This window comes from Lygodium microphyllum, chromosome 12 (genome assembly GCF_053477565.2).
Source record: "Lygodium microphyllum isolate KBCC chromosome 12, Lygodium_microphyllum_v1.1.10, whole genome shotgun sequence".
Lineage (NCBI taxonomy): Eukaryota > Viridiplantae > Streptophyta > Polypodiopsida > Schizaeales > Lygodiaceae > Lygodium > Lygodium microphyllum.
The window spans coordinates 90,087,494-90,105,938 of NC_141146.1; the positions used below are offsets into that span (position 1 = coordinate 90,087,494).

General features: G+C 44.9%; 1 protein-coding gene across 2 annotated transcripts in view; it reads left to right on the forward strand.

Annotated features, from left to right (window-relative positions):
* The window catches only part of OWL1 (DNAJ heat shock N-terminal domain-containing protein), a 176,299-nt gene that overhangs the window by 138,058 nt on the left and 19,796 nt on the right, over nt 1–18,445 (forward strand). For both annotated transcript variants that reach the window (XM_087689716.1, XM_087689717.1), the window contains exon 12: nt 6,340–6,447. In XM_087689716.1, the coding sequence (XP_087545842.1) occupies nt 6,340–6,447 (108 nt within the window). The remainder of the gene's footprint in view (nt 1–6,339; nt 6,448–18,445) is intronic.

Below are 18,445 nucleotides of genomic sequence, written 5' to 3' on the forward strand. Positions count from 1 at the left end.
CAACAAGAACTGATAATATCACTCAGATTATGGAGGAGAAACTGGACAATAAGAACTTTGCTCTATGGAAGTTCAGAATGCAAAACTTCCTGATTGGAAGAGTTTATTGGGATTTATATACTCGAGATGAAGTTGAATTGATACTACCTGATAGAGTTGCTATCTTGAATAGTAGAGAGCTGGTAAGGAGTGGATAGAAAGAGCTAGTAAAGTTTTGCATTGATTCTCCTTATGCATATTAGATGCTATGGCCATGCAAATCACTAGGTGTCGAACTCCAAAGGATGTATGGCAAATTCTTATGAAAAACTATGGCAATGTCATGCTTGTACGTGAAATTTAGCTGAAGCAACAATTCAATAACATGTCAAGAAATGGTAGGAGCATACATGCTTAAACCATGGAAATTAAAACCATTGCAAATCAGCTTGCTTCTATTGGATTGAAGGTCAAGGATGATGACATGATTGTAGCTACTTTGAATGGCTTCAATAAGGAATACAAAGCTTTTGACACATTGAGTTCTATACAACCAAACCCTCCTCATTAGGATAAGTTACTTGCATTGTTGCTACATGAAGAAGTCAAACTTGGTTGGAATACAGGTTCGAGTATCTTTTAGAGTAGAGATAGTGTCTTTTACTTTAGTGAGAGAGCTAGAGGTTGCAAGGCTCGTGAAGCCTCTCAAGGTCTTGGTGACACTGAAAATGCTTATGGATAGCAACAACAAAATGCTTGGCATAATCAAAATGCACAGGGTGAAAGAGGATCGGGATCTTTTGGAGGCACGAGGAGATCACCGAGGCAGAGGTGGTCCTTGGCAGTCTCATGATTAGTCGAATAGAGATAGACTATCATTATTGTGGCAAGTATGGACATATAGCAAAAGGTTGTTTTAAAAAGCAGGTTGACATGAAAGCAAAAGACAAACAACATAGTAATTATGCACGGTCTAGTAATGATATTGATGATAAGTTAGATAGGCTATTTGCTATGACTCATGTATCGAAGGGTATGTCTAAGCAAAGCAAGGTTGATGAAAAGGGAGAAGTGTCTCGAATCATATGACTCCGTATGGTGAATGGTTTGATGGGATGACTACAGGCTCTCATGGCTATGTATGTACTGGTGATGACACGTAGTATGACATCAAGCATACATGTGTTTTACTACTAGTTATGCATGATGGGAAGAAAAAGTGTTTGTATGATGTATTGCATGTATTGCCTATTACTATAAATTTATTGTCCGTTGGACAAATGGAGCAAAATCTACAAGTCAAATTTAATAGAGATGGTTGTTTTATTGAAGAGTTTGGAAATGGATGCAAGCTAATTGCTAAAGGGGGATGGTAAGATGTTTACCTTGGATGTTACTATTCTTGAGTTAAAGGCACCCATGTTTGCTCATGAAAGTGGCTCCGCTTGTCAGTTTGGGAAGCAACCAAGACTTTTGTTTATCAAACATGTCAGAAATGGTTCTAGACCATTGCAATTGGTACATTAGATGTTTTGGGTCTGGCACATAATGCATACTTTAGTGGTGCAAGATGTTATTTCTCATTTATTGATGATTTCAGTAGATATACTTGGCTGTATATTCCGAAGCACAAGGATGAAGTCCTAGATGTTTTTCAAGGATATTAGAACATATGCTGAAAAAGAGTTTGGATATTACATCTCATGCTTGAGATTTGATGGAGGTGGTGAGACACCACAACAAAATGGTGTGGCAGAGAGGAAAAATAGGGTACTTATGGAAGCTATAAGAACCATGCTAAATGAGAAGAATGTACAGAACTATTATTGGGCTGAAGTAGTTGTAATTCCAGCTTATCTCTTAAACAGAACTTCTAGAGTTGGTATTCATGATCTTAGACCATATGAGAAATTGTATGGTATACACTTCCTGAATCGAATCTCCATTTAGAAATGCATTTTGGACATCCATCTACCAAAGCTTCCATGCCTTAGATGCTACCAAAGCAATGACAGTTCTCAAGGTTGCCATTTTTGCAATTGGATTGAAAGTCTTCTCATACTCAAGACCATACTATTGTGTATAACCTTTAGGAACCAGTCGTGATTTGTATCTCGCAGTGATCCATTTGCTTTGCATTTCACTTTGTAAACCCATGCACAACCAATGGGTGTTCTGCCTTCAAGCAACTTGACCAAATCCCAAGTGTTATTTTCAGCCAATGCTGCATATTCCTCATCCATGGCTGCACATCAATTCTCTTCACCAACTACTTCATTGAACTTTGAAGGCTCTTTGTGACCCATCACTTTAGTCATGTAGGCAAAGTGTGTGGCTGAATATCCACTTTAACTCAGCGTATAAACAAGTTGTCTGACTCTCTCTGATCTTTTTAACTACGGTGCACTATGTGATTCCCTTTCATGAGGGGTGCGTACGTGCTTAGCCTAACTCCAAGTATAGTAACAGACGGTATACCAAGTTCATTGTTAAGACTCTCACTGCCAGGTGCCTTAGAACCAGAAGTGGCCTAGTAACATCTTCAAACATCTTTCCTTTGACTTTATCTAATCTCCCCCTCACTGACATATCCGTGATAATGGATATAGAACCAGGACTGCGCAAGCGACCTGTCCATGGACTAACAATAGAGAATGTGTCTCTTGTAGGCCCATTAACAGTGGTAGTATCCATAGTATGAATTTCAGCATGAGTATCATCTATTGGTCCAATAAAAACAACCACATTTGGACCACCATACCATGAATCGAGTTTATCAAACACTACATCCTTGCTAACCATTATCTCAGGAATAGTTGGACTATAGCATTTGTAGGCTTTTCTATCTTGTGCATAGCCAATAAAGACACACTTAGCAGTCTTCGGATTTAACATCTTTCTCTTCTCATCCAACACATGTATACAAGCAATATATCCAATGACTTAAAGATGGCTAATATGTAAACAGCTTGAGGGTTATGTACACCTTGGATACCCGAATCATGTGTGTAGGTTGAAAAAGACACTTTATGGGTTAAAGGCACCATGAGCATGGAATACTCGGATCAACTTGTATTTATAGCAACTCGGATTTCATTCGGGAAATGCAGATTATAGTCTGTTCACTAAGTAGATAGAGACAGGGTATGTAGTCTTGGTCCTTTTATGTAGATGAATTGATCATTATTGGAGATGACGACCATGGTATTGCTGAAATTAGATCCATGTTAGAGGTGGAGTTCAAAGTGAAAGACTTGGGAGAGCTGAAATATTTTCTTGGCATTGAGGTAGTGACCACGCCTCAAAGAATTTGGTTGTTATAGAAACAGTATGCACAGGATATGCCGATCAAGTACGTGTGAAGAAAACTGCTAGGGTTTGTACTAAGGAAACTGTAGGACCACAACAAAAACACAAAGAGACAGATAGAGACACAGAAAGCAAAACTCAAACCCTAAATGCAAAACTCAAAACTCAAACACAAACAGAAGAAGGAAGAGAGGAATACAACTTTGAAGTGAATGAATACTATAAATGAATGTAAGAGTGTACAGATACTCAAGGGTAGAGTAAAGTAGGAGAGTGACTTCCATCAGAGAGAGATCCCAAGTCTGTGACCACCAGTTGGAGTGTAGGATGGAGAGGATGGAGAAAACATAGGTGTGAGGAGGACTTGGAGCACCAAATGCAAGACAGATGACGAAGAGGGATGGCAGTTGTCACTTGGTGTGGAGGAGCTGTCACCTGATGGAGGAAGTTTTCACTTGGAAACATGAGATCAAAGCAAGTTGTGGATGCAGTTGCTAGTTGCCGTGAGGTGTAGAATAGGTCCAAACGCAGCAGCAAAAGGTCATCTGATGATGGAGATGGGTTGCTATCTGTTGCGTACATACTGGAGGAGCAAACACAATAATAGAAGGTGTGGCAGTGGTCTTTGGGGCTTGACATCCACGTATGTGTGGACTGATGGCTGAAATTTGCACTCAAGGGTGTGAAACTTGCACATACAGGAATAAGGCTGAATGGGGGCAGCGTGTCTATTTATAGATATTGAAGGGTGCCGTAAAGAATTAGGGTTTATGGGGGACCCCTGAAACTCTCTTCGACCGCTCCCTTAAGTGTGGTTTGGGGTTGTTTAAGAATGCTAATAAGCTAAAAAGCATGTTTCAGCTCAATACCCCCTACCCTCTCAAGCCCAAAATTGAGCCGAAAGGTTAGGCCAGCCACTTTGATTTTTACTTAATCCAAGGCGTCCCACCCCAAAGCAACCAGGGCATCGGACAAAGGGTGCATGTCGGCTGCCCAATGGCCTATCAAGACTACATAGGCGATGGTTATGTTACTAAGGGGGTCCAAGTAGTCACCCAAAGAGGACAAGGCATCGTACAAAGGGTGCATGTCGGCTACCCTAGTGGCCTCCCAAGCCCCACAAAGGCGGATGGAACCACATTGAACTTTCTTTTCAAAAAAGCGAGTTAAATTTTATGGGATGCGGTTGATTGAGTAACAATGACCCAGAAGATGGAAGTAGGGAGTGTATATTTAACACATCACAAAACAATACAAGCTTACCCATCCACTCAAGAGTGTCGATGACGAGGGAAAAAAGAGGTGATGAGGTATCCATGTGATGGTGGAGTATGGTGGTGTGGTGACAACAGCTACAACGTAGGATTGGCTTAAGTTGTGCTTTGCACAATGACATAGTGTCGATGACGAGGGAAAAAAGAGGTGATGAGGTATCCATGTGATGGTGGAGTATGGTGGTGTGGTGACAACAGCTACAACGTAGGATTGGCTTAAGTTGTGCTTTGCACAATGACATACAAAGTATGCTACATGTTGGAGAATGCTCATGCAAGAGGTGCCACTTGGATAGTCTCCCTCATGGGGAAATTGTTCTCTTGCCCAAGCGCCCTAGTACAGAGATGATGAAATCCTACAATGCAAAGGGGAAAGGTACAACAAGGGGGGAGAAGCCGATGTGAAAGACAAAGTGTTGAAGCTTGTAGAATATTAGAAAGGATAGGAACCCCCTGTCAACCTAGATGTAGATGCTAAAGGAGGAAGAGGAGCTAAATGCTAGTCTTTGTATGGTACCAAGAACCATGATGAATGGAAGAAGATGATAATGAAAGTGATGAAGCACCCTGTTGGAAGAGCAAGGTAGAAGTCACCGCCATGAAAGCATCAAGAGAGATGCTGCACGATCCGTCTTGGGAGGGGAAGCCTCCATGTTGGAAGAAGAGCAAACACTCCTAGGATGATGAAACCATGAAAGCCGCGCATCCCCACGTCTCCAGCCCAGGAAGGACCAAAGCAAACTTGCAAGGTAGCTCGACTGAAATACTAAACCTTGCAAAAGAGAGAATACATTCAAGTAATTGTGGGTCCTCGGTAAGCTCGGACAATTTCCCCACTGCTGCTGAAGGGTGAAACACTTGCTGCTGAAATGGAACATCTAGAGCTGAAAGAGTTTGCAGTTATAATGTGTTGCGGCAATAATGTGTGGTAGGAACATAGGATAATGATAGGAATCACCTTGTACTCGGATGAGGCTTCAGGTCCATTTATCAAGGTCATGGTGCATGGACTATTGAAGAGGGTATTCTATACTTCTTGTTGACAGGTTCTGGAGGCAAAGGATGAATGAGAAGGTCAAAGGAAAGAAAATTAGGGCAAAGAAAGGAACAATGTGAATACACCCAGTTGATTTTTAAAGCTTAAGCTTGTAAACATTAATCCAGTTATAACTAACAATCAAACTGTAAAAAGTCAGCTATCTGAAGTCATGATAGGAGGCAAGGATCATATGGACAATGGACGATATGTATGACAATGATGATGAGGATTGCACACGATTGGTCAGGTGGCATGTGGTGACACCATAACAGTTGGCAAACGCAGAGCTATAACTGGCACTATGACTGACCTTAAAGTTAAATACATATTGTACATGAGGGAGTAAGTTGTCAAATGAATCCTGTGTACCACAAGCAGCTATTGCCTGTGTTGAATACAATTTGGCGTAAAAGTAGCTCTATTGATGAAATCCTCAATGTGGAGGCAAAGCCCTTGTTCTCAACTGTAACTTCCAGAAATGTGTTTCATTGCCTATTTTATAACATCTTTGCTCAGGCACAAAGGCATGAGCGACACAGCTAACCACATGTATGCTGTTTTCTGCATATGAACTTTAAAAACTTCTCAATGATTGCGTAAGTTTTAAAGTTTTTAACTATTTGATGTAAAAGTTTCAATGAGTTTGATCAGATCCTTTGAGAGAGATTGTTCTGTTGTGTTTGTAGTTAAGACTTTTAGATCTCACTAATTGTGCTTACTTTCTTGTTTAAACTGCAGCTTCATAGAGGAGTAAAGAAGTCTGGTCTGCTTGGTTTCTGTGATCCATGCCCTGGTGAAGAAAAACAGTTGAAAGTCATTTACACGTACAGGAATGACAAATATGAGGCAAGTGCTAGACTCCTAGATCCCTCTTCTCTCACACACACACACACACACACACACACACACACAGAGAGAGAGAGAGAGAGAGAGAGAGAGAGAGAGAGAGAGAGAGAGAGAGAGAGAGAGAGAGAGAGAGAGAGAGAGAGAGAGAGAGAGCGGTTTTGCTGCCTTCTGATGCGCGGACGTGTTTTCCTGCCCTGCGCCCTGCCTGACGTCGTCCCGCCGATTCGTGCTGGGTCCGTTCTGCCCCCGCGTCTCACTGTGCCCTGCTTCTGCCTACCCGTCAATACCCCGTCGCCCCCTGCTGCTTGCTGGATGTGACCCGCCGTCCACTGGCGCCCCGTTTCCTGCACGAGACAACCGCCTTCTCCTGGAAGTTTCGCCTCGTGCGCCTACTGCCGGACCATCCCGTCGCGACGTCAGCCACTCGCCTGCTGAGCCGCGCTGTGGATGCCATGGCTTTTGCCTGCCCTGTTGATCTCAGGCTCACCTGCTCGAGTCCGTCCTCTTGTGCACCGGCGCCCGGTTGTGGTCCTGTGGCTGCAGCCCTGTGGTCCCCTGGTTTTTCAGGTCTGCGGATTCTGCAGAGCGAGAGAGAGAGAGAGAGAGAGAGAGAGAGAGAGAAAAGAGAGACGCCCGGCTGCTGTAAACCCTCAGTCTGACAGATGTCAGCCAGGCCGAGACAGAGAGAGAGAGATCTGTTCTCCGTGAGCTCCGGGTGTTGCATCCGATCAGCACAAGTAGTGATACAATATGGCTGGTCTGGATATGGCTTTTATCCACCGAACGGTGGCAGCCCTTGGTCCGGATTCTGATACAGAGGAACTAGAGGATATGGTTCCTTGTACGGAGGAGATGCCCCCTGGTCTGGACTTCCAGCCTGCGGGCAAACGCTCCAAGCATATGTCAGAAGAGACAATGGGTCATCAAGAATGTTCTTATGCTCAGGTTGCCTCTGACTCTGTGGATTCGCAGGATATTGAATGGGAGCATTTACTGGAGTTTGCCAATACTCTGCTTGGCAAGTATGTCCAACATAATTATGAAGCTTTTTCTGACTCTGGAACTGAAGATGTGCTGGAAGCCATGGTGGACCCGAAAAATGTCCTGCGCCCTTTTGCGGTGTTTTATGACCGTGCTGTTATACTCTTCTTCATTGGCAGGATTCCAATGCTTTCCCATATTCACCAGTGGCTGCACCATTTACTACAGGGGGAGTGTGTTGAGCAGATTTTTGTTGCGCCCCGAGGCTTCTATGAGGTGCTGTTGAAATCGGAGAAGCATCGGGCTGATCTTGTGTCTAAACTGCCATTGTTCTTTGATCCCCATGTGGTCCATGTTGTGCCATGGCGCACGATGGCAGACTTTCAGCGCCTGCTTCAACGTGAATGTCCGGTGTGGGTTGAAGTGGAAAATTGCCCGACTGTCTATTGGCCTTTGTTAAAGGACGCCATGGCCGTTGTGGGAATTGTTCTGGTCCCCTCGAGCCTAAGGGCCATGAATCGCAACCGTTTGTGTATGTTATGGGACACTGCTAGGAAAAGGCCTGCATGGCTTCGTATTAATTACTCTGGCATGCATCCTTTGCACTTTCGTTTGAAATGGAGCAACTTTGCAGGACACTGCTTTTCGTGTGGAAAATTGGGGCATTTTATGGCCGAATGTCCAGAGAAGCAACCATCTTCAGATGATGAGCATGTTGTGCTGCCTATGGAAGACATGGTGCTTGATGCTCCATCACAGGATACAACCCAGCCACCTAAAGTTCTGGATAAAGGTAGACAACCTGCTTTGGGTTTGGATTGCCGTGGCAATGACTGGGTAGAGGCACGTCCCAAAAAAGTTAAAAAGTTGGATGCTGGCCTGGCGGCTATTGGGCCTAATGTTTCACAAGATTCCATGTGGACGTATATACGCAGGAAAGAAATGTTGTCTTTCGAGCATGCTGCGCGTACTATGGTTCCTTCTGCTCCTCGTAATCAGTCTACTCGGAAAGTATATACTGACGGTCCAAAGGGCCCACCCGCTAAGTTGGTTTTTAATACTCGAGGGAATGTGATTACACCATGGGATCATCGTTATCCCCGTTCCATCCCCAAGGCAGTGGATATTTCGTCTACCTCTAAAGCTGGTCGTCAGAACTCTTTTGCCGTGTTAGCTGATTTTTTGGATGAGGGTGACCTTCATATTCTAGCAGAAAAGGTTAAATCGAGGCAAGTGGTGCCTCGTTCCTGATTTTCTTTTTGAACACACATGAAGATAGCCACGTGGAATGTGCGAGGGATTTGTTCTTGCCATAAGAAACATGCCATGTGGACTGTATTGCATGAGAATCTGTGGGATATCTTGTGTGAGGTAGAGCGCAAGAGTCACGGTGAAGCAGGAAAAGTTGTGGATTGCCATGGGTTTCGCTTGTTTTATGCAGGGACACACGCCGGGCATTATTTTGGTGTGCTTATGATTGTCCATGAGAAATATCAGCCAGTTATTATTAAAAATGATGTACATGGCCGCTTTGTGGTGGTGGAAGTTTTATTTGAAGGCGAGATCTTATGGTTGCTGGGCCTATATGCTCTGAACGACTCTTTATCCCACCGCGATCTTTGGAATACCTTGAAGACCTCCTTGTCACTTGGCAGATGGGGTTTTTTGATGGGGGATTTTAATATATGTGTTGATTCTTCACAGTCCACTTCAGGGCATTCGGTGATGGACGCTCCGGAAAGTCGGGTGTGGAATGTGTTTGCTCTTGCTGTACTTAAGCAAGATCTATGGTCCTGGCTACACCCTTCTTCTACAGGGTTTACTTTCCATTCGGCGCAGTATGCAACTACATGGTCGCGGTTGGACAGAATGCACATCATGCAGGATGATGATTTTCTTCCAGAGATGCTGGAAATGACAGTCTTGCAGCAATATGCCTTGTCGGACCATTTCCCTCTCCAGTTTGAGATACTTACATAACCCATTGCACCTTTTATGTAATTGCTGGATAGACTCCTGTTACGTTTCAACTTCTCTTATTTGAAGCATTCACTCTTTCGGGGCTATATGTAGCAATTGATTGATAGATTTTTATTGGACTTCGCCTTTGAAGGCACTGTTTCCTTTGAACAATTGCTCTGTAATGTGTAGCGGATTGCTCGGCAGTATGGGATCCACCATGCCTCTCTTTGTCGGTGGCGTCGACACGCAGCGCAGGACTTACTGGCTTTGGTTTGTTCTCTGCTGGTGGTGGACACTCCAGAGGATGAATTTCTGCTGTCACTGGCGATCTGTTTGAATTAAAGAGTTTCAGTTGAAATCTTATCGGCAAGCCAAACTGCACAATTTGACCGAGAATGTGCAAGATAGTGCTTGTCAGACTCATAAGTTCTTTCGCGCGCTGCATGGTTCTCCTGCTCGAGAAAATATGACTAGACTCCAGGATTCAGAAGGTCGAATGGTCACTGATCTACAGACTATTGTCAATATGTGTAGGAATTATTTTCTAGATCTTCTTGGTTCTTCTCGGTTGCCTTCTGACCAGGTTACGCATGCACGCTCAATCTTCTATGATCTGGTCCGCCATCAGGTTCTATTTTATATGCAAACTACTTTGGAGGCTGATATTTGTGACGAGGAGGTTATGGATGTTTGTTACACGTGCCTAAAGATAAAAGTCCCGGTTGGGATGGTCTCACCAATGAACTCTTTGAGAGCTCTGCTACCCAACTGGTGAAGCCTTTGGCGGGTATGTTTCAGCAGGTTTGGGAAACCGGGTTCATGTCTTCCTCATGGAAAGAAGGCCTTATCAAACTGCTTCCAAAGGCTCCTTCGCCGTCAATGTTGCAACATTGGAGACCAATTTCCTTAATGGGTTGGATGTATAAAATCTTTTCCAAAGTGCTGGCAAATCGGCTCCACAAGCACCTTCCAGCTATTGTGCATCCTCTTCAATATGGTTTCATTAAGAGCCACAACATTCTGCATAATATCTTAAATGTGCAAATGGCTATTGACTATGTAAGGCACTCTAGTCAGGAAGTGGCATTGATTCAATTGGATTTGGAAAAGGCTTTTGACTATTTAGACTGGTCTTTCCTTGCAGAACTTATGTCTACTATGGGTTTTGGTACTCCGATGTCCCGATTGATCTACACCATTAGTGTGGCGGCTTCTTCGCGAGTTATGCTAAATGGTGGTGTTACAGAGCCCTTTGTCCTTGCATGCTCTGTGAGACAGGGTTGTCCTATGAGTCCTCTCTTCTTTGCCCTGGCGACTCATCCGGTTCTTTCGATGTTATCTTCCAGGGCAGCTTCTGCTCAGTTGGCCGGATTGTCTCTTCCTTTTGGTCAGCACTTCGTTAGTCAATATTTGGCTGATGACAGCTTTATGATTTTACGTGCGGACAAGGACAATATTCGCAAGGCACTCTAGTCAGGAAGTGGTATTGATTCAATTGGATCTGGAAAAGGCTTTTGACTATTTAGACTGGTCTTTCCTTGCAGAACTTATGTCTACTATGGGTTTTGGTTCTCGGATGTCGCGATTGATCTACACCATTAGTGCTGCGGCTTCTTCGCGAGTTATGCTCAATGGGGTTGTTACAGAGCCATTTGTCCTTGCACGCTCGGTGAGACAGGGTTGCCCTTTGAGTCCTCTCTTCTTTGCCCTGGCTACTCATCCGGTTCTTTCAATGTTATATTCAATGGTAGCTTCTACTCAGCTAGCCGGCCTGTCTCTTCCTTTGGGACATCCCTTCATTAGCCAATCTTTGGCTGATGATAGCTTTATGATTTTGCGTGCGGACAAGGATAACATTCGCAAGGCATGAGATGTTTGGACGCTCTTTGGTCATGCTTCTGGTCTTCATATCAATGCTTTAAAATCAGCCATTCTCAGTTGCACGGAGTCTGATTTACAGTCATTGGGCTGGCAGGGTCAGGTCGTTCCCGGTGGTTCCATTGTCAGGCATCTTGGGTACCCTTTGGGTGTTGATGTTCGGCCAAAGCAACTACTAGAGTGGATTTCACAGAAACTGGCAGCTAAGTTTATGTATTTGAAGTCGCAAACTTGGCCCTTCGATGTTCGCCTCAAAGTGGCTCAGACAATTATGCTGCCAATGCTCACATATTTCTTGCCATTGCTGCCGTGGACGCCTACTACTTTGAAGGCTCTTACTCGCCCCATTCGTTTCATGTTATGGAAGAACAATTCATTGCATGCAGGTATTTCGTGGATTTCGTGGTCACATACATGTACCCGTAAACGCCTGGGTGATGGAGCTACTTTCGATGCAGAAACTCATATGCTGTCACTTCGTTGGTCTCTTTTTCGTGCCAAGTGTGTGGAGCATCACCTGTGGGCTGTTATAGCCTGTTATTTTCTTGAGGACCGCGGGCTTCTGCATGGGAATACACAAATTCGAAGCTCCTGGTGGCATGTTCTTAATGCAGACTCTCGGTTTTCGAGTCCTTTCTCATCCCTGCTTGTTCATTTGGTCGGCTCCTGACAGTTGGTTCTCCAGAAGGCGCGTTGGTATCCAGCGGAGGACCGCTTACATACTAACTCTTTTCAACTGGAATTCTTAGCAGTCTCGAGATTACTTTCATGGGAAGGCAAACATGAGCTTAGGCCAAAATTTAACCGCATGGCCCATTTGGGCTTGACTCCGGTTGCGGATGCCACCCTTGCCAGTCGTAATGTCTTCATATCGTTTCGTATTGCCAGGAGGCTTTTCCGAATCCCTCGTGGATACCATGATTTATGGGAACAGCTTCTGTTAGTGCTCCAGAGCAGGCAACCCTTTCCTGCCCTTGCTGTGGATCGCCGTTGGCACGACTGGGTCCTTGTAGGTCGGTTGAATTTGGAAAAAGCCTCCGCTAACCAGGTGTACCATCTTTTGATTAAAGATCATCAATGGCTGGTTACTAAAGCTAATATTGTATGGGGGTTGCGGAAATCTCAGTCATGGTGGAAGGCAACTGTGATGGAGGGCTGGGTGAACAAGACACCTTTCAAATGCAAGGTCTTTCTTTGGAGGGTAATGATTGGTGGTCTTCCTCTTGTCTCGGCCCTTTCCAAGCGTCGAATCTCTAACGGCAATTGTTTCTTCTGCACTACTACTGTGGAATCGGCCCGTCATTGAGTTATCTCTTGCCCTCTTGATAAGAAAATCTGGTTGCTTTTGTCAGGGGTTTGGCGAGCTGTGGTTGGTTTCTCGATGAGCCCTTCTGATTGGGTTTTTGTACGCCCAAAATACCCCACACCGGCACAGTTGCATATGAAGATCTTGTTCCATTTTCTTAGATACTGGGGATGCTGGCACAATTGGACCACTCGGAATGGCTTTCTTTTTGATTCGGCCTCTAATGTTCCGGGACACATTGGCAGGCTTAAAGGCCTCTTGCTTTGGCAGATAGATCTCATTCGGCACTTTGACTTGCTCCCTCGGGAAGACTTACTTCCTTGGCATATGGCAATTTCCTCTGCGTCTTTGCCATGACTTGTGTATCTCTGTCCGCGTTTTGTACTGACAGTTTACACACGGTGGCTTAGCACCATCGTGTATCTTGTAATCATGTAAACTTGTACCTTTGAGTGAGAGAGAGAGAGAGAGAGAGAGAGAGAGAGAGAGAGAGAGAGAGAGAGAGAGAGTGAGTGAGTGAGTGAGTGAGTGCATGTGTGCACGTGTGCACAAGGGTAAGGAAACATGGTTGAGGAGGTAGGCTAGATATGTAATATGGTGGAGACAAGGACAGGGCCTGCAAGGGGAGGGGAGGCAATGGAGTGTTGGTTATAGGGGATAGGGACAAGGGGTGGGGTCATGGTTGACGTACATTCTATATTCACTATGCATGCATGCATGCACGTGACATCGTGGGTGGGTGTGGGTATGTGTGTCGACACGTGTGCATATGTGCATACTCATGTGCATGCATGTGTACCATGTATGATTTAGGCTGTTACATACTACATTGTGATCTGTGCGGGGGCATGCATGCTTGTTTGGGGCACACGCACACACACACACACACACACACACAGACAGTGTACTGAGGAGGAGAGAGAGAAGATCGGAGAGAGATCTGGATCGCGCGATGGCGGACCTAGCGCCTCGTGACCTAGCGACCGGATTTTGGCCCCTGTGCTGCCGTCGAACCCTGCTGTTGCTATGCCGCCGCCCCGTTGACTTCTGGACCTGCGCCCCCCGCCTGCCTCATCGTTGGTCTGCTGCGCGCTGTCGCCGGCTTCTGCGCTCGTCGCCTGCACCTGCGCCCGTCGCCTGCTCCTGCGCCTATCGCCTGTTTGCTGCACCTCGCCCGCCTTATCGTTGGTCTGCTGCGCTCGTCGCCAGGCAGTCGTGTCGCCCCTGGTTGCCTGCTGCACACGAGGTCGCCTTGACAGGCTGCGCGACCTATCCAGATAACCAGTACGTCCTCGTTGTTGTCCCCTCTGCCCTTCGTACTCGGTCTGCTGCCGGTGGGTGCCTGCAAGGAGCATCTTCTGGCGACGCGCGCGCGAGAGACACATAAGCGTGGAGCACGCGACGGAGACTCGACACAAAGTACAGAACTGACCTGCCCCTGTTACAGGGAGCAAGAGAGCGAGTGAGCGAGAGTGAGAGAGCAAGAGAGTGAGAGGCAGAGAGAGAGAACAGAAGCATGGCTGGTATGGATATGGCGATTCTAGAGGTAATGTGATTACACCCTGGGATCGTCGTTATCCCCGTTCCATCCCCAAGACAGACAGTGGATATCCCATCTACCTCTAAAGCTTGCCGGCAGAATTCTTTTGCAGTGTTAGCTGATTTTTTGGATGACGGTGTCCTTGACATTCTAGCAGACAAGGTTAAATAGAGGCAAGCGGTGCATCGTTCCTGATTTTCTTTTTGAAGATATATGAAGATAGCCACGTCGAATGTGCGAGGCATTTGTTCTCGCCATAAGCAACATGCCATGTGGACTGTCTTGCATGAGAATCAGTGGGATGTCTTGTGTGCGGTTGAGCACAAGAGTCACGATGAAGCAGGAAAAGTTGTGGATTGCCATGGGTTTCGCTTGTTTTATGCAGGGATACATGCTATGCATTATTCTGGTGTGCTTATGATTGTCCATGAGAAATATCAGCCTGTTCTTATTAAAAATGATGTACAGGGCCGCTTTGTGGTAATTGAAATTTTATTTGAAGGAGAGATCTTATGGTTGTTGGGCCTCTATGCTCCGAATGACCCTTTATCCCGCCGAGATCTTTGGAAGACTTTGCAGAGCTCCATGTCACTTGGCAGAAGGGGTTTTTTTATGGGGGATTTCAATATGTGTGTTGACTCTTCACAGTCTACTTCAGGGCATTTGGTGAGGGATGCTCCGGAAAGTCAGGTGTGGAATGCCTTTGATCTTGCGGTACTTAAGCCAGATCTATGGTCTTGCCTACACCCTTCTTCTACAGGGTTTACTTTCCATTCCGCACAGTATGCATCTACATGGCCGTAGTTGGACCGAATGTACATCATGCAGGATGATGATTTTCTTCCTGACATCCTGGAAATGAAAGTCTTGCAGCAATATGTCTTGTCGGACCATTTCCCTCTCCAGCTTGAGATACTAGCACAACCCATTGCACCTTTTATGCAGTTGCTGGATAGACTCTGTTTACGTTTCAACTCGTCTTATTTGAAGCATTCAATCTTTCAGGGCTATATGCAGCAATTGATTGAGAGGTTTTTATTGGACTTCGCCTCTAAGGGCACGACTTCCTTTGAACGGCTACTCTCTAATGTGCAACGGGTTGCTCGGCAGTATGGGATCGGTCAAGCGTCTCTTTGTCACCGGCCTATTATTTTCTTGAGGACAGTGGGCTTCCCCATGGTAATACACAACTTCGTAGCTCCTGGTGGCATGTCCTTAATGCAGGCTCTCGGTTTTCCAGTCCGTCCTCATCCCTGTTACTTCATTTGGTCGGCTCCTGGAAAGTGTTGCTCGAAAAGGCGCGTTGGCAGCCAGCGGAGGACCGCTTGCATACTAACTCTTTTCAACTGGAATTGTTGGCAGTCTTGAGATTACTTTCATGGGAAGACAAACATGAGCTCAGACCAAAATTTAATCGCATGGTCTGTTCAGGTGTGACTTTAGTTGCGGATGCGACCCTTGCCGGTCGTAATGCCTTCATATCGTTTCGTATTGCCAGGAGACTTTTCAGAATCCCGCGTGGATACCGTGCTTTATGGGAACAGCTTTTGTTGGTGCTCCAGAGCAGGCAACCCTTTCCTGCCCTTGCTGTGGATCGCCCTTGGCAGGACTGGGACCTTGGAGGCCGGTTGAGTTTGGAAAAGGCCTCTGCTAATCAGGTGTACTATCTTCTGATTAAAGATCATCAATGGCTGGTTGTTAAAGCTAATACGGTATGGGGATTGCGGAAATCTCGGTCATGGTGGAAGGCAACTGTGATGGAGGGCTGGTTGAATAAGACACCTTTCAAATGCAAGGTCTTTGTTTGGAGGGTGATGATTGGTGGTCTTCCTCTTTCCTCGGCCCTTTCCAAGCGTCGAATCTCGAACGGCAATTGTTTCTTCTGCACCACTACTTTGGAATCGGCCCGTCATCGATTTATGTCTTGCCCGCTCGCTAGGAATATCTGGTCGCTCTTGTCACAGGTTTGGCGAGTTGTGGTGGGGTTCTCACTAACCCCTTTCGATTGGGTTTTTGTGCGACCAAAATACCCCCCACCGACACAGTTGCATATGAAGATATTTTTCCATTTTTTTAGATATTGGGGATGCTGGCACAATTGGACCACTCGGAATGCCTTTCTTTTTGATTCGGCCTCTAATGTACCGGGACACATTGCCAGGCTTAAAGGTCTCTTGCATTGGCAGATAGATCTCATTCGGTACTCGGACTTGCTCCCTCGGGAGGACTTACTTCCCTGGCATATGGCAATTTCCTCTGCGTCTTTGCCATGACTTGTGTAACTCTTCGTGGCTTCGTACTGGGATTTTACACACGTTGGCTTAGAGCCCTCGTGTATCTTGTAATCATGTAAACTTGTACCTTTTTTTGTAATTAATACAATTACCTTCTACGAAAAAAAAAGAGAGTCTACTGAGGCCAAAGTCAGCCTATGAGACATAAGCATGTACAATGATGATTGCCAGTAAATATGAAAGTGTGACATATGAAAATCTGAAGAATGACGGTGATAAGTGGTTTTAAAGAGTGGATACTAGGGATACAATTAAGGGATAATGGGGGAATGTGTACAGCTGAAGATACAATATTCACTAGCTCCACCCAATTGGAATCGGTGTGGGTAGAGTATGTCATATATCCCTGAGGATAAGTGTAGGGGTAATATCTTGTCTGATATACAGCTCTGCTAAGTATTGGTCCTGACACTAGTGAATCTCACCTATTTGTCTCTCATGTAACTTGTGTGACCCCTGCCTCCGTGGTATGCGTGTTGTTCTGGTCTCCTCGGCTCTTTGGATTATCCCCCTTCTCTGTGAAGGCATTTTTGTGTTTGGTCACAGTTTGGAAGAAATTAGTGAGCTATGATTACTTCTCTCCCCTCTGTGGTGACAGCATGTAGACATGATATATTGAGCGTTTAAATCTCAACCAAGAATTGACCTAAGGGATGTTGGTTTGGTGACTCCATGACTAAACTAAGGGAGGTGTCCTCCTTGAAGAGTGTGGGGTATTTGTCTCGCACTGTATTGTAGGCTCTGCATCTGCATACATAGTGCTGCTGCTGCTCCTCGTAGTCTACAAATTTGCTTTGCTCAAGGAATATGGTTGCTCTTCTTGCCCTGCCTCTATCTTGAGGTGATGAGAGAACCTTGAGTTGGCTAATGGCTACCTATATGTCATATGGCATGTAGACATCCAAGTATCTAGGTCTCACAATAAAACCATTTTGTGTGGTCCTCGAGAAGTGTTTGTAGTAGGACATCTACATGAGATCCATGTGTGCTGTATATGTGTAGCTAATAGAGATCTTGTCATGTGACCAAGTTCTTGAGAGAGAGAGAGAGAGAGAGAGAGAGAGAGAGAGAGAGAGAGAGAGAGAGAGAGAGAATCAGCTACAAATGTGGGAAACATTTAGAAACGAAATGTGAGCAACATGTTTTGCAAGGTTCTTTCAAGAGGTGGTACAATAAGAAACATGGTTTTGTTTTTAAAAGGGATAAAAAAGGCCAATAAACCATAAATAATAAATGAGACACAACTAAGAATAACACATTACACATCCATTATTGACTTATGTCAAAGTTTAGTCTTTAGAGAAGCTATACTATGATTTATATCTTAGATATCATGATTCATACATATCACACAAAGATAATTGAAATAAGCATGTATATAGACCTTGTGCAACACGTTGCATGCAATGGGTCAAGTTGCAACATCATGATTCTCATTCCAAAACAAAGTGGTAAAATCCAAAATGGATCATGATGTATCATACAGAACTCATAAATGAGACTAGAGTCATATAATTGATTCTCAAGACAAGACTAGATACTAGAGAGTCCAATAATAAAGAAGTTTCCAAAAAAGTAAGTCTCTCATCCAAAATCCTAAGCGCACATGAGTCACTAAGACTCAATATCGTCGTCGTCATTGTCCTCATCATCATCATCACTATCATTGTGAGCTCCTCTATGCTCAAGAATTGAGTAGGTGGCAGCTCGAAGGCCTGGCAAGTTGAGAAGCCCCTATTGTTTGCACATGACTCAGCAATGGGAGTTGTAAGAGTGTGGAAGCAGAAAAGAAGGCTTGGATTAAGTCTCGTAGATCACGCAACATTTTCTTGAAGTCAAGCTTCACTTATTTTTTTGTCACAAAAACTTTACGTTTTTACTCATAAAAATGTTTCAAAAGTTTCAAACCCAAAGAAATACGTTTCTTTGCCCTAGTCACAAAGAGAGAGAGAGAGAGAGAGAGAGAGAGAGAGAGAGAGAGAGAGATAAAAATGAAATGAAATGATATATTAACATCTACAAAAGGCCAAAACGACC